Consider the following 16747-nt stretch of genomic DNA (forward strand, 5'->3'; position numbering starts at 1 on the left):
AAAATCAGCATTGAAAGGCAATCAAGATAATAAGCTGGTCACATGTTGGGACAGCCCCATGGTCGTCATGGCAGCCATGAAGTCCTGAGCCACCCCAGAGCCAACTTGAATAAAATATTTGGGGGCCCAGGTAAGCCCCGCCCCACATAATTGATCACATGATGTGGTGCATTCACACCATTTGAATGGCAATGCCCATCAACTGGGGGGGGGGGAACAGCTCCCTCAAATATTTCATTGGTGGACCAAAGACCCCCTCGTCCCCTAGGAGTTGGTTATATGGATACTGAAGTCCCCACAAACCAGCAGTCAGGGAGTCCTCAGCACTGCCTCTAGGTCTGTCAGTTCAAGCAGGGAGACTGCTGAGCAGCAGGGTGGGCAGTAAACCAGCAGAATCCCTTAATTGTCCCAATTGCCCATTGTCAAGAACACATACTCTGGATCCTACCCCCCAACTGGACAAAGAGCCTGGAGAGAGAGAGAGAGATAATCTCTATAGATCACAGCAACTTCCCTTCCCCAACCCTGAAGTCTGCCCTAATGCTGCACTCAGTACACAGGTGGGCACAGCTGGGTGAGACCAACTTCTCCCTGCTCACACACCCCAGGTCTCAGTGATACAGACCAGATCAGCCTCCTCATCCACAATCAGATCATGGATGAGGAAGGTCTTAATCTAAGCCGACCTGCAGCCACAACAGCAGCCACAGACCCGAGGGCTGGCTGACAGGGCAACCATAATTTCCCAGGTTGGAGGAGAGGCTGGCACATGGCATAGTCACCAACTGCCTGTGCCATGTGCCCCTTACCTGGCCTGCCCCACCTCCATATCATACCTCCCCTTGCCCAGAACCACTGCAATTTAGGTCACCCCTGCTTTCCTCAGATCTTACGTCCCTTAATTGAAAAAGCAACAACAAAATCCCCAAATTTTAAAACACGCAATTTAAAAAGTCGTCTAAAACAATTTAAAACATTTTAAGCAATTAGGGCAATAATAACAGCAACAGAACCACACCCCTAAACATTACCCCAACCCAAGAGTCTTTCACAGTGAGGACATAGGTTTCTGGGCAAGAGTTGATCATGGTGAGGGTTTGCCAAGTGTGCCTTCCTCTTAGCACGTTTCTCCCTTTTGTCCTGAGTTTGAACATCTTCAAAGTCCATGACACCTTTGGTAAAGGCTGTTCTCCAATTGGAGTGCTCGGAGGTCGTTGTTTCTCAATTGTTAGTGTTCATCCTGCATTATTTCCCCAAAGAAGTCCGTATATTCCATGTTCCAAAGTTCAATTGTCTTTTACAGCCGCTGGGTGGTGACCCCACTGGGTGCAGTAATCCAGTCAGGAAAAAAGGGAGGCAGACTATGTTTAGGGCATCCTTTCTAGCCCCTCCCCCTTTTCAGGGTGAGCAGAGTGGATCCTAAATAGGACTGCTCAAGGCAGAGGTGACAGCAGTGCTCTGAACAATGTACAGGAATAGAAGAGCCAGGCTCACTGTCAAAAGTGTTACCCCCAAACTACGTGTGAAACAAGAAACTATGCAACTATTTCGCTTGAGACCTGTCCCTTCCACCTATTCCCATTCACAAATGGAAGTGAAACACGATGGTTATGACTCTCTGCTTCTGCGGGGGACTTGTACTGCTCTCCACAGGCAGCCCTGATCTCCATTTATGTGCAGCCTACATGTTGAGCCTGATCAGAAAGATCTTTAAATTTTAATGCACAGCAGCATAGGTGCTCTTGGAGTAATCACATTCCCCTCCCCGTAAAAATCCTTGAGGCAATATTCATCATGGTGAGTGCTAATGCTCGCCATCTGTGCCAGTTTTATTACCCCTGTGTCAGCAGTAGCCATAGGCACAAGGTCCTCCATGAGTAACCTTGGGGTACAGTATAAGACCCCTACACCATTCGACAAGAATAAAAGCACATTCAGCTGTTACCACTCAGAAGTAAATCCCACTGAGCTCGATGGGTCTCACCCCCAAGTGAGGCTGCAACCCTAACACCACTGACCTGGCACTAAGCCCCATTGAATTCAATAGATTCACTTCTGAGTAGATGTTGTTAGAATTGCATTGTGTATGATTGCAACCTCAGACTCGAGATGAGTAAATCCGTCAATTTCTGCTTCTCTTGGTTTCTCATTTTTCCAGTTGTAAATTCAGTCCTCCACATTTAAACACAAGTTTCTGATTTACCGTATTTTTTGCACCATAACACTCACTTTTTTCCTCCTAAAAAGTAAGGTGAAATGTATGTGCGTGTTATGGAGGGAATGCCTACGGGTGGCATGCCTACGGATTTTCCTCCTCTAAAAACTACATGCGTGTTATGGTCGGGTGAGTGTTATAGAGTGAAAAATACGGTATTTTTAAGTCCTCATGAAAATTCATCAGCAACTTAATGCAAATTTCTCTTAATATACACAAGTTCATATGCATTTTGCCTAATATACATTTTGTCCATTTTTTCCTAATATAATGCATTTACCTGACTTATTTTGTTTAATATATTCATTTTTATCCATACTTTACCCCAGTATATGCATTTTTGCACATAGTACTTGACGGGAGACGTGCATTGCAAAATTCAGGAAATTGTGCATTTTTAAGGATGACACTGTTTTGTTTCAGAAAGTGAGAATTTGGTAGATTTGCCTTTTAATGTTAACTGAATTTAATTTCTCCCCATCCCTAGATCAGACCATGCTTCTCCTGTGCAATTGCATTCAGGGGCTGTAACCTATGGAGGAAACTAAAGTGTCTGAATTGGCTCAGCTGCTCTGAGTGCTGTTTTGACATCCACATTTCCCAATTATTTACATTTTAGCTGTGAGAAAACCCTGCCATTGTCCTAAGTACTCCAGGAGGCAAGACTCTAACCAGGACCCTGTTACGATGCCTTAATAGGCAGTGAGATTCATACAGGAGGATGTAACATAAGACTGCATTGTGTATGCAGCTTTAATGCAAGCACGACCATGCAAGAAAACAGGATCTACATATTCATGAATATACTTCTCCAGAAATACTTTTGCCAGTTTAACAGATTTATCAGCACTGTGATACTGTTACTGCAGGGATGCCATGTAAGACAGTGGGCAGAAACAGCATGGTCACAGCACTAATGAGGGAGAGAAGAGATATATAAACAAGGGCAGGCAAAGTACTTCACAGAGTGTTGCAGACAATCTTTTACAAGATTCCTGCAAGGTAGACTATAAATGCTATTATTCCCATATCACAGATGGGTATGGGTTGATAGAGAGCAGTTTATTTAACACTACTGAGTCTGTGACTAAAGCAAGGATTGAAATGAAGACTTCCCAGCTCATAATTTGCAGCATTCAATCCCAAGCAAGTGTGTCTAGGATTCCTACAACCCTGTACATGTCCAATCTAAACTAAACTAAACTAAACCCCATTGAGCCCCACAGAACTTACTGCTAGCTAAGTGTATGTGGTGCTCTGCAATCAGTTCAGCAAAGACTTGGTAATATTGTTCTGTAAAAAATATAACTGTAGACCCTCCTCCCAAAGCCACTTAGCTTTTATGAAATTCAATGGTTGTGACCTGCCATTTTATTTTGCAAAAGCAAACCCACACACCTTTTTAGTCTTGGGAAGACATCATTAACCTTTCATATCAACTTTACTCTGCAAATCCTCTAATCAAATCTAAAATTTGTTCTAATTCACAACTGTTATTTTTGTGTTATGCCATCAAACTGCAGCAGAAGGTGTGTTTTTGTGTGGGGTGATGCTGTGTGAACATCAGCATAAGCAGATTCCTGCTGGATCAGAGCAAGGGCTTATCTGGTTCAGTATCCTGCTTCCTTTATTGACCGGGTACTCCTGGGAAGCTCACAAACAGGATCTGAGGGCAATGGTTGCTTCCTACTACACTTGACATTTTACACTACTGAAGGCAGAGGGCCTTCTTGGTAGTGGTGCCTGCCTTGTGAAACGCCCTCCCATCAGATGTCAAGGAAATAAAAAACTATCTGACTTTTAGAAGACATCTGAAAGCAGCCCTATTTAGGGGAGTTTTTAATGTTTGATGTTTTATTGTGTTTTTAATATTCTGTTAGGAGCCGCCCAGAGTGGCTGGGGAAACCCAGCCAGATGGGCGGGGAATAAATAATAAACTATTATTATTACACCTGAACATCAACCTACCACAGGGCCACCATACATGACTAGTACTCCCTTATACACACAACATCCATGAATTTACCTAATTCCTCCTCCCTCCTTTAAAGCCAGCTAAACCAGCGACCTTATAGCAGCAAATGCCACAGTGACATCCTGCACTGTGGGGACACTCGCCTTCTCTTACTTCTCCTGAATATACTCTGGCAGTCACTTTCACTGGCTGACCTGGACTTTGTGGGAGCAGGATCAAACTGAGCTGCAGTGCAAGCCTAACTATGTCTACTCCTATTGAATTTAGTAGGGCTTTCTCCCAGGTAAATGGAATTAGGATCGGGGTGTACCTAGGGGTTGGTTAGGTTGGCCAAGGGTGCATTTCCAAAAATTGCACCTCTACACTCTGGCTCAGAGTGGCCATGGTCCCTCCTGGCTTCAATAGAGCTCCTTGCCAATGGCACAACGAAGCCTAGGTATGGCTCTGATTAGGACTGTAGCTTCACTCCCGCAATTCCACAGTTGATTCACTTGCCCTTCTATTGTCCTGCTCTGATTTCTGGATTCCCTTCCCCTATCCCGATTTGCCCTTCCTTTCCCATGGACTGATCAGCCTCCAACCAGAGCGTCCCCGGCCCTTCCCCGCCCCATCGGATTTCTTCCCATTGCCTCCCATACTGCTACCACAGCGTTCCCCTCCCCACACTTCCTCTGATCTTCACTTCTGTCCCCTAACCTTCCCTGCCGCTGCTCTCTCACACATCCCCAACCGCTTTGCACTCTTCCTTAGCTCTGCTTGCAAACCCGCTCCACGTTTCCTTCCGCCGCCCCACCCCATCCCTCGAGGAAGCGAGGCAGGGAAGAAAAGTCAAATCAGGAAGGAGGAGAAAAGAACTCAGGGCTGGGAAATGAGAGGGGCAGCAGGAGGCTGCTGGAAGGAAGGAAGCTGGGTAAGGACAGATGCTTCTTTGGGGGGCGTCACTTTCCCAAACAGTCATGTGCTACGCTCGCGTGCAGGGAGGGGTGGGTGAGGAGGGAAGAGGAGGAGACGGGAGCTCTGAGCCTGCGCAGACCGGGGTGGGCCGTTCTGCTTGTTGTTGCTGCCGCCGCTGTGGCCGCTGCTGCGCCGGGCGCTTTTCAATGCCTCTGCAGTTGGCTGCTTACATTCAGCACCCTGGTCAGCTCCTCTCGCCCTGCGGCTTTATTATTGGCTTGACGGGAACTAAGCGGGAGAGCGAGCGAGCGAGCGAGGCAGAGAGGAGCGCGCGCGGAGGAGCCACCATCTGCCTAGCTCTGTATTAATAGATCAATCGCAGGAGGGGCCGAGCCCGGCCTCGCTGGAGGAGAGAGAGAGCGAGGCCAGCCGCGACGGCAGCCTTTGATCCCGACGCCTTTTTCTCTCTGTGCAGCAAGCAGCCGAGCCAGTCCCGGGTAGGCAAGAGTTAAAAGCCATAAACCCACGTAAGCGCTCGTTTGCTCTCGCTCGCTCTCTGTCTCTCCTGTTGGGAAGACGGCGGCGCTCTCTCGGCTGTCAGCTGCATCGGAGAGGCAGGCAGCTCGCCTCCTCGGGCACCGGCTCCCCGGCGCGACTTTTTCCCGGAGCTCGGCTGGCGCGATTCGGTGGCTGAAGTTGCAGGGAGCTGAGAGGGTGGTGGCCGAGGAGGAGAAGGACGAGACTTTATTCGGTGTGCCAGCCACCTTTCGGCGGATGAGCCGGAGGAGACTGTGAAAGGAGGGCATCTTGTAAGTGCAAGCCGGGCTTTGTGCTGCCTGCCTGCCTGCCCTCGGTCCTTTCTCCCGCTTAGAGCTACGCGCCAAGGGCACGATCCGCCGCCAGCATGTTGGACCCGTCGTCCAGCGAGGAGGAATCCGATGAGATCGTGGAAGAGGAGAGCAGCAAGGAGGTGCTGGCTCCGGCGGCTTCTGGGGCACGGCTCTCGCCCAGCCGGACCAGCGAGAGCTCGGGGGGCGGCGGGGGCTTGCAGCCCAGCAGCCGGAGCGGCAGCAGCGTCCGGCCTTCCAGCCCCAGCCCCTCGGTGGTGAGCGAGAAGGAGAAGGAAGAGCTCGAGCGGCTGCAGAAGGAGGAAGAGGAGCGCAAGAAGAAGCTGCAGCTGTACGTCTTCGTCATGAGGTGCATCGCCTACCCCTTCAACGCCAAGCAGCCCACCGACATGGCTCGGAGGCAGCAGAAGGTAACGCCTGGACGGGGAGAACAATGGAGGGCTGGCGGGCAGACCCTGCAAAGAGAGGTCTGCGGAGGGGAGCGGGGCAGACAGGAGAAGCATCACCTGGCGCTCAGCAGAAGAGGAGGGTCAGAGCAGGGAGGTGGGAGAAGCAGAGCCCCCCAGGGACAGTTAATGCTGCACTGTAAGTTCCCCCCAAGGTTGGCAGGGGGAGACCTCTGTGGCCAGCTGACATGGGAAGGCAACCCTTCCCTGGGCAAGTTTTAGGCATCATGGCCAGCCTTCTTTCTTAATACAATATAAAAAGTGCATGTGCAGCCATGATCTCATCCCTCTCTACAACAAAACCCTGGCAGGAGGTGCAAGCAGTCCCTGAAGCTCAGAGAGGAGGGACCTTGTCAGAGAGAGAGAGAGAGAGAGAGAGATGGCTGAGTCAGGTTTTGAACCCAGCTCCCCTTGGTCTGCGTCCAGCACCACCACAGAAGTGGGAAGTGGCCTGCTGAGCTGGAAAGGCTGGGAGTTCCCTGCAGCATTCGAATGCAGTAAGAGGAGAGGGAGCGGGAAGGACACGAGGGAGACACACATACACACCAGCGGGGCCTCTCGGCCCAGGATCAAGGTGATGGGAGTACTGCTGGAAGCCAAAGGGATAGAGGAGTGGAAATGAAGCAGAAATGTGCAGGGATGGGAAGAGGAAGGTGAGAAACAAAGGCAGCAACAGAGAAGAAAGTAGGAGAGAATCCACCCAGCATTGCTGCTGGAAGAGGGATAACCCTGGCAGTGGACAAGAAGTCAGATGATCCATATCCTCTCTCTCTCTATCTCTCTGGGCTGCTTCCCCTGTGCCTTATGTAACTGCAGCTATTGCCAGAAGGGGCCTTTTAAAAAATATAAATATAAATATAAATAAAAAAGTCAACACCCCACAGAGAGTAAAAGCAGGCCATGTGTTTCTTGAGTCCTGAACGGCTCCTTCACTCCGCTCTTGCACCCCCCCACTCCACCCCTCTAGTCCCAAGGTGACTGTTGCTGCACCCACTGGAGAGAAGCAGCCAAGCGCTTGCTCTCCAGGAGCTCTGAGCAAAGGTTACTCTGGCCCAGTTGCCTGCCGCGCTTGTGCTACTGTAAGAACCAATTATTGCAGCAAAGCTTTTGTGTCCCTGCTGGAGGAGCCCCAGCCATAAGCCTTCTCGGTGCAGTTTTTGATGTTTAACAGGAGCATAACATGCTTCACGCTAAGTTCAGATCACTTTCTTTTTTCGTGCCTGTTTTTTCTTTCTTTCAATGCAAAAAAAGCACTACAGATGAACTCTGCATAATTCTTTTGACCAGGAGCAGGGGTACCTGCTGCACATGCACACTAAATTTTAAAACAGAGACACACCAAAAGCTAACAGAGTTTGAGTAAACTGAAAGGGGGATGAAAAACCTTAATTTCTCATGTGCTTAGTACTCTGTTGTGTGATCCTAGCCTTCTGCACACCATCTATTTAAAAAGAGGTGTTATTAATCCAGCCGTTGTTATGCTGCATCCCGTAGTTGATGCATTTTCTAGTTATAGTTTAGTACTTTTAATATATGATGTGCTTCAGCACTGCTGTCTTCTTTGGGCTTGCAAACAGACTTGTGAAGCAGATCACTAGAATCTAAACTTTATAGCTTGGAAACTGAGACAGTAAGTGACTTTCCCAAGGTCAACCACTGAGTTCATGCCAAAATAGGGATTTTCAGCCCAAGAGCCGAGCCCATTATAACTTGTTTATTTTCAAGTATGTCTCACTGCGCTGAATGGAGCATAAGATTGTAGCCTAAAGATGCAGTCCGCATTTCATGGAAGTAGATGGCAAAACTCCTACTGATTTAGTAAACCCTAGCATACACTGTACAGCCTTCGTACAGAGTATTATTAAACATTGTGCAATTAAATAAATTGCACTCTTTGCAGTAAAGGTAACTCTGAGCTGCTGATGGTTATGCTTATGTTCCGTGAATTCCAAATGAGTTGTGTTTAGGAAAGGTAGTCAGTTCTCCCTACTGTCACAATTTTTGTTGTGTAAATGAAGGTCATAAACCTGAAACTCCCACTGGAACCAGCAGGGATAGTCATAAATAAGTAGTTTGTCAAATACGAACTTAAGATGATAAAGAAAATTACTACTCCACTAAGGCCTAGCCTGGAAAACATGCTTGTGAGCAGATACCTCTATATTTCTGAATGAAACCTAGCTTGCTCTTGTGGTATGAGGAAAGGTTCCTTTCCAGTCAAAGTGCTGGCATGACCTACACAAGATGCATTCACCAAAGGGACACTACAAAACTAGTAGCAAACAGGTTTTATTCTTATTTATTTATTTGTGTGTGTGTGTGTGAGAGAGAGAGAGAGAGAGAGAGATTACAAGAATAAGGAGGGACACGGGGGACCCAGGTGGACTTTGAAATAGGCAATACAATTTAGCTCCCAATGAAAAGAACTGCTCTTGACACTTTCAGTTATAAGGGCAGGGTCATCTATCACCTAGACAATCACAGCAAATTAGTTTGGTTTTGTGTGTTTTGTGAAGAACACAGATAACTCAGTTGCATCTGCCTCCCTTCGCATTCTCTATTATCTAGCTAAGCGATGCTCTCACATAGCTTTTTTAACTCTATTTGGGGGGGAAACAAAAGGCAAAGTTACATTTAGTTTATTCAAAACCTTAGAGGCAAACTTTTAAGAATGCCAAATGGCTGCACGCCTTACCAACGACCTTTCTAAACCAGAACGTCTCTAGGACATATTGATGGAAATGACATTCAAAAATTCATTCAGTTTGTCGCATCACAAGGCTATTATTAGCCCATTCGAGAAAAAGGAGGCTGGAAAAAAATTATTCAGGGGAACACAGTTTGCAGAGGGACTAACTGGAGAGTTTAGCGTGGAAGGTCAAACACTTATACACATGTATTAGCTATATGGGATACATTGATGATAGTGCATATTATATTTGAATATTATTGCCTTGGGTGGTTTTAGGTTTGGGGTTGATGGTTTTTGTATCATGCTGCTGACAGTTGTGCATTTTGTTATCCCCCTCTCACTCAATGCAATATAAATTCTCCATATTATATAAGAAGGGGGGGTGAGAGTAGTAGGTTTCAAAAAGAAAACTTCATATGAAGGTAGACAGGGAGCAGGTGGAAGGGGTGCTACATGGATTAGAAATGTTGAGCTCTGATGTGGAAGGCATTTTTTCAAATGTCTGCTCAGCCATAATACTTTGCTGGGCCAGCCACCTTGACTTGCCACCTGTAAAATGGGAATGCTTCTGTTGTGCAAGGTTGTTGCCAAGATAAGTTTTAAAACATTGCAAGTATTGTGTGGTCTGGTGGGTGGGTGGAAAGCCCCAGCAGAAATCAATCAGGTTGTGTTGAAATGAGAATTCGTATTCCACCATCACCCCTCTCCCCCCAAAATAGTAAATGGGGATGCAAACATTTAGCAAATATGAACACATGGTACAATCTCATACTGAGCTAAATTGCTGGCTGATCTAACCCAATGGGATCTGATCTGGCTGAGAGTGGTTCTCCAGGGTCTGTAGCCTTGGGAGCCTTTTAGGTGGAGATTCTGGGGACTAAGGAATTTGGGACCTTGACAAGATGATGCATATACTGTACAATCTTTTTCTTTCTTTTTTATATAAGGGAGAAACGGTGCATAACATAGGTTTACAGCTCAATTAAGGCAACAAACTTTGCTTGAAAATAATTTAACTCTCTGTACATCAGTGGTAGTATAGTGGCTTAAACACTTGACTTAAACCAAGCCAGGGTCTTGAACAGTAAATGTGACACAACTGGCTAAAGCCCATGGCAAAGGACATAAAACCTAATGGGGCCATATTATGAATTAAAACAACCCACGGAAAATTTATCCGTAGAGATAAAATGAATGCATGAATGAATGAATGAAGATGGCAGAATCAGAATAGTCCATTGACATCAAGATCCTGTCACTTATGTTGAAGCTAAGGGGGAGCGCACTGACCAATATTCCAGAACTGCTTTTGAGTAGAAGAAGAGTTTCCATTGTCTCCTTTCAGAGTCTCCAGCTGTGTCTAAAGAATGGGTTTTAATGCATATTCTTAAATTAGCACTTCCTTGGAGATTGTGTGAGATGATTCCACCTCTTGCTATTACTTAGGGAAAATTCTCCTTCTCTTCAATACATGCACTGCCTTAAGCAAGATTTGAGCCTCAAGCAAACTCATTACTGCAACAACTAATTGTAGCAAAATGATTTCTGTTTTGTGACTGGCTGTTTTTATGAGTGGCAGATTCGAAAGTGAATTGAGTTGAACTCATGCTCTTTCTATGACCTGCTAGTGTTGCATTCTCAACGTAAATACAGTATATCTTGTTTTGGACAATCTGAATGGTATCCTCCAGATATTTGAAGAGTAGTTATGATGAGCGCACATGGTCGCTCTTTGAGACAGATTGGTTTCAGCAAATATCTTTGCCTTCCTACATTAAGAATGACTCATTTGTTCAAGATCTTTTGGAACTGTTGACGGAGATGTCAGCATTCTGAGACAGAGAGAATCTGAGCTTGGGTGGGGGAGGAACGGCGGGGGGGGGGGGGAATGGGACCACACACAACTTTTAATTCCTCCACCATGCAAACTACTCAGCCTCCAGAAAAGAAAGAGGCAGTCTTTGATGCACACTTGTACTGCTCTAAAGAAGAAGCAGCCACTCTTGTTTTGTTTATTGATTGTGAAGCTACTTTAGAGCTGGATGAGCTCAGCTTCTTGTCCGTCTGGAGCAGGCAAGGGATTGTAAGACAATTGCATCAGCTGCAGTTTCATTGAAGGGATGATGAGGTATGCTAAAATGGCAATGAGAGTTGTTTACATCATTACGTGTTTCAAGAGCCGAAAGGTGTTTACTTTGTCACATGTTTCAAGAATTCTGAACAGAGCTGCAGCATCTGAAGTCTTCAGAGAAGCACAGTGGGCATAGCCTCCCCATTATGAAAAATCCTTTCTGTTGCTTTCATCCCGGCAATAGTTGTAACGGCTGAATGCTTTTATGAAAAGAGGGAGTTGCTGAGGTTAGCACAAGCAGGGAAGTTTAGTTTAGTTCCATATTGCTTTTCCACAGTAAGCTGTGTCCAAACTGCCTTTCTTCCTGAGGGTCCACATGACTCCCAAGGCAGCCACCCGTCAACACTGTCCAGACCAGATCAGCTTAGTTTCAGCAAAGTGGTGGCCTCATGTGCATTCAAACCAGGAGTGTTGCTTCCTGTTTCAACACTTGAGGCAAAACGGAAACATGCTGCCACCACACCCACCCACACCACTGGTGCCCCACCTCTCTTACCTGTGTTGCATGGTGGTACCTGCAAAACCCCAGCAGTGGAATTGGCTTCTGGAAAGACCTCTTGCGCTCTGTGAGATCTTGTGAGATTTTGCCAAGATCTTGTGGGATTTGGGGATTAGACTGAGTTACCAAACTTGGTAAGCAAGAAAGGCTACCTTGTCGGTTGCCTCCTGCACTATTTACTTCCTGAAATTCCCACTATTCTCTCATGGGAAAATTTTAAAAACTGAGGAAGAAACTGAAATTGACAGATTTGCCCTTCCCTAACTTTAGTCACTGGAAGTAAGTATATATCGGTGTCCATCCCAGTGGTAAGGGAAGCTGTGACCTTAGGGCCACACAAAGTCAAATTTTAGTATAATATACGTACTTTGGATAAATGCAGGTGACAAATTTCACCATCAGTGGAGGTAGTATTCCTTCATTCCTTCATTCATTCAAAGAAGGAAACAGACTTCCTTTTGTTTGTATTAGGAGTAGGCATGTTTAGGATCATTTTCTCACACCAAATGGAAAGATAATCAAATCTAATGAGCAGGATTGGTTGCTTAGGAGTGTGATCTGTGGACTTTAGCATGCAAAAAGAGAAAATAACATAGCACCAAAGATCTCCGTTCTCAACACAACTGTCAGCATCATCGCCATCATGCTTAAAATAAATTAAGTCCTTCACAAATAATTAATGAAAGCAAGCTCTTGCCCAAAACCAAGTTTAGAAATGAGATAAGAGGAAAAGCACCAGGTAGGAGAGAAAAAGGATATGCAAAGAAAATCTAAAATATCTCTCAGTAATAGATGTACTTCAGTTACTCGGATCTGCCTTCTAAGAAGAGGCTTCAGGTGGGCTGCTCAATGGCAGTCAGATTGACGACAGAAGTATTGGTCCTTCTACAACTCTTCTGCCCTTTTGCAGTTAATGTTGCAGTTAATCCTTCAACTAGGGACGCAATGGAGTTGCTGTGGAAGTTTCAAAGGATGGTTTGTGCCACTGCTGAAGATATGTGTGACAGTAATATTTGGGGCTCTGAAAAATGTGTTCTACAAGGTGTGATTGCTTAGAAATGCTCACAGAGGGACTGGCCCAGCTGGCTGCCCTGATGGAGTTACTTGATGGAGCTTTCAGCTCCAATATGCTCCTACTGCATGTTTGGAACACACTGTGGTCTGAATCGGTCAGGTGTAGTGGTTAAGAGCAGTGGACTTGTAATCTGGTGAACCTGGTTCGCTTCCCTGCTCCTCCACATGCAGTTGCTGGGTGACCTTGGGCTAGTCACACTTCTTTGAAGTCTCTCAACCTCACTGACCTCACAGAGTGTTTGTTGTGGGGGAGGAAGGGAAAAGAGGTTGTTAGCCGCTTTGAAACTCCTTCGGGTAGTGATAAAGCGAGATATCAAATCCAAACTCTTCTTATTCTTCTATCGTGGGAGTGGTGAAGGCATCGTTTAGCTTTTTGTCAGGCAGTTGGACTAGACCTACTGCTCCACCCCAATTACAAGTTTGAAGTGTTCTGAATGAAACCGTGGACATCTTTTCTGAAGGTGCTGCTGTGTAAGTTTCTCTTTGGGACAGAGAGAGGTCAGATGGAGAGAGATCATGTTGGAAGGAAAATTAAGCCACAGAGGAATCAGCTGCTATTGTTCATCACGATCATTTGATTGTGTGAGTTCATCCAAGAGCTCAAAGCCTTTTGTTTCATCTACATGGTTGCTGCTGGAGTGTTGGTCGCCTTGTGATGTTGGCATTCGTCTGTCATGCGAGACAATATGTGAGATAGACGATTATTCTTTGAGTGTTGCGTTTCTTTGCATCCTGAATGCATTCTTAGTTTCTTTATAACTTCTGCAGAGGAAAATGTACATATGTAAATTCAGTGGCCATATCTTTTAGTCCAATAGAAACAATCCTTTTGCCTGTTTTGTTCATTAAGCCCAGTAATGCAACCACCATAGTGCTGTGTCAAAATTTGAATCCACTTTATTTTTCTGTATTCAGAGAGAGGGGGTGGGGGGAGAGACATAGGCAGAGATGGATGAACTTGCTTTTGCAGAAATTTCAAAGGGAAAGGAAAATTTCAGTGAAATTGTTATGAGGAAACTGCTGGTTTCTTGGGCTTACTTACAAAGGCTCCATGGAGGGGAGCGTCCTCCTCCATTGTAAAAGCATCGCTTAGCAATCTGCAGCCTTTCTGGGTACCATCAAAACCCCATGATGCCCTTTTCCAGGAAGATGGCAACTGAGAAGCTGCTTACCACATACTTGTTATTATTATTTTTTAGCAAAGTCCTTTTGCTTGGAAAGAAATCATTAGATATTATCAGGAAGCCTCTCTATTTCTCTAGAGAGATGTAATGGGCATTTTATTTACTTATTTATTTTAATTGCTGTTGTCTGCCCTCTTCTCTGGTGCTCCACAGGCAGTATCCTTGATTGTGTGTCTTCAGGCACCAGGAAAGATGGACTCTGGAGCATCTGAAAGTTGAACATTTTTTAAAAGTTAAAAAGGAAACCAGGGGAAGCTACAGAGGATCGCAGCACCATGCTGCATAAAGAAATGTAACTTTTGAAAGTTAATTTTGCATAACTTTAAAAAGTCTCAACCCTCTCCTGAAATTTTCGGAGAAATTCTCCCCCCCCCCCCGTGGTGAAAAGGAAAGAAAAAATTACTACCCTTGTGGAGGTGCTATAGCACCTTAGGGAGGTGCTGCCTCCTGTGCTGAAGGGGGGTACCAGGCTTAATCCCTGGCAGGAAATGTCACCTGCCTGAAACCCTAGAAATCTGCTGCCAGACAATACTGAGCTTGATGGACCACTGGTCTGACTTGGTGCCAGGCAGCTTCCCATGACCCTCTTGCACAGAGGGCAAAGTGCTTCTCAAAACTGGAGGATAAGGGTTGGGCACAGCACTGGTACCCAACATCTCTCATGCAACCGCTATTAAAATCTTGCCTTAAATGCATAAGAAACCGGTTTTCTTTTTTTTAAAAAAAATAATAGCTATTGTAGCAAATGCACATGTGCACACGGTAGATTTGGATCTCAGCAATGTGCAGGTAGCTTCTAGGTGATGGGGAACTTGTGGCAAACAGTAGGGCATGGGTGCTACCTGTGAGCTTCCTGTGGGTTGGTGGCCACAAAGAATTGTAGAGTTGGAAGGGACTGTGGAGTTCATCTAGTCCAATGCAAGATCTGCTGTGCAGGATGCAGCTAGAGCATCCCTGACAGATGGCCACCCAACTGCTGCTTAAATTAGACAAATTCACAGAGGATGTAGCTATCAGTGGTATCAAACTGGGAGGGGTAGCTAATGCCATAGACGACAGAACTGCAGTTCAAGATAACCTGAACAGAATGGAGAACTGGGCCTATCTAGCAACATGAATTTTAATAGGGACAAATGTAAGGTTCTACACTTAGGCAGGAATAACTAGCTGTACAAATATAACCTGGGGGACATCTGGCTTGCCAGTAGTACATGTGAAAAGTATCTAGGGGCCTTAGTGGACCACAAGCTTAACATGAGTCTACAGTGTGATGCAGCAGCAAAAAAGCCTATTCTAGGCTGCGTCAACAGAAGGATAGTGTCTTGATCAAGCAAAGTTAATAGTACAGCTCTATTCTGCCTTAGACTACACCAGAAGTACCATGTCCAGTCCTGGGCGCTGCAATTTAAGATGGATATTGACAAGCTGGAACATGTGCAGAGGAGGGCAACCAAGATGATCAAGAGTCTGGAAACCCTTATGAGGAATGATTGAGGGAACTGGGTATGCTTAGCCTGGAAAAGAGGAGACTGAGAGGAGATATGATAGTCATCTTCAAATATCTCAAGGGCTGTCACATCAAGAAGAATGTTCTGATGGTAAGAGCTGTTTGAGAGTGGAATGGACTCCCTTGGAAGGTGGATAATTTTCCTTCACTGGAGGTTTTTAAGCAAAGGTTGGGTGGCCATCTGTCATGGATGCCTTAGTTGAGATTCCTGCATTGCAGAGAAGTGGACTCAAATGGTCCTTAGGGTCTCCTCCAAGTCTATGATTCTATTATCACAACTGATAAATGACTGTTGATATATGTAAAGGTAGCAATGAAAGGGTTGTAGCTTGGTAGTAGAGCATCTGCTTTGTATGAAGAAGACCTCAGGTTCCATCCCTGGTGAGGAGGGAGCCTTGCCTGAGACTCCAGGGAGCTCCAGGGAGTCAGTATAGACAACACTGAGCTAGATGGGTCATTGGTATGACTCAGGACAAGGCAGCTTCTTATGTTCCTAATGCCTTTTGACACTAAGCAAAGCTAACTATGTCCTTAGGATTATTCAGTAGAGGATAGGTCTTTCAGGGGGTAGCCTCAGCCTGAAATGCTCTTTTTTTTCATATAGAAAAGGAGATTCCCTGCTTTTGAATTATGGTTGAGTCATTCTTCCCAAAATGGTTTTGGAGTCATCCAAACAAAATGGATGACTAAATTAGAAGTTGGAAGAGGGAACATAGATTGCTGGAGGGAAGAGAGTGGCAGTGGCAACAGGAAGTGAGTTATGCCAGCACAGTGTACAAGTCGCTGAGCTCGGTCAGGAGCAAATAGCAACATCATTACAAAAATCAAGTTGTATTTGGGAGCCAGTTTTGTATTGTGAAAAGTATCATGATTAAAGATGTTGAAAACAGCCTCCAAAAGTAGTCACAAATGCTACTCAGCACGCATTGTTTTCTTTTATTTGCTTTCCTAAGTAGAATTAATTAAAAGAAGCTTTGTCAGAAAATTATTTTGAATCAAGTTTTATAGTGAATTTATAATGTATTGTTATTAATTAGTTACATTTCTATGCTTCAAAATAAGCTTTAATCAAGTATTAATAGTTACATTATTAAAGAGCTAATTTGGTGGAGTTCACTCTTGTTTAGTGGAGGTGTGCCATGTATGAAATGCCATCTTGGAAGCAAACCTGGAACCCATCTATAGAAGGCTCATAATTCCAGATAAAATATTCCTCCAATTCATTTTCCTGCAGCCTCGTCTCCTCTTAATTAGAGTGGATTTAAATGATTACCACTCACTG

The 16747-nt window shown here is 45.3% G+C and overlaps 1 protein-coding gene across 8 annotated transcripts in view; it reads left to right on the forward strand.

Moving 5' to 3' along the window:
- Positions 1 to 5209: 5209 nt before the first annotated feature.
- CADPS (calcium dependent secretion activator) overlaps positions 5210 to 16747 on the forward strand; it is a 348154-nt gene continuing 336616 nt past the window's right edge. For 5 of the 8 annotated variants that reach the window (XM_080995634.1, XM_080995627.1, XM_080995631.1 and 2 more), the window contains exon 1: positions 5210 to 6342. In XM_080995634.1, coding sequence (XP_080851760.1) covers positions 5989 to 6342 — 354 coding nt within the window. In that variant the 5' untranslated portion in view covers positions 5210 to 5988. The remainder of the gene's footprint in view (positions 6343 to 16747) is intronic. The other 3 variants (XM_080995629.1, XM_080995630.1, XM_080995633.1) reach the window with 1 other exon arrangement.

This window comes from Podarcis pityusensis (genome assembly GCF_964106645.2).
Source record: "Podarcis pityusensis genome assembly, chromosome: 2".
In the NCBI taxonomy this organism is placed as follows: Eukaryota; Metazoa; Chordata; class Lepidosauria; order Squamata; family Lacertidae; genus Podarcis; species Podarcis pityusensis.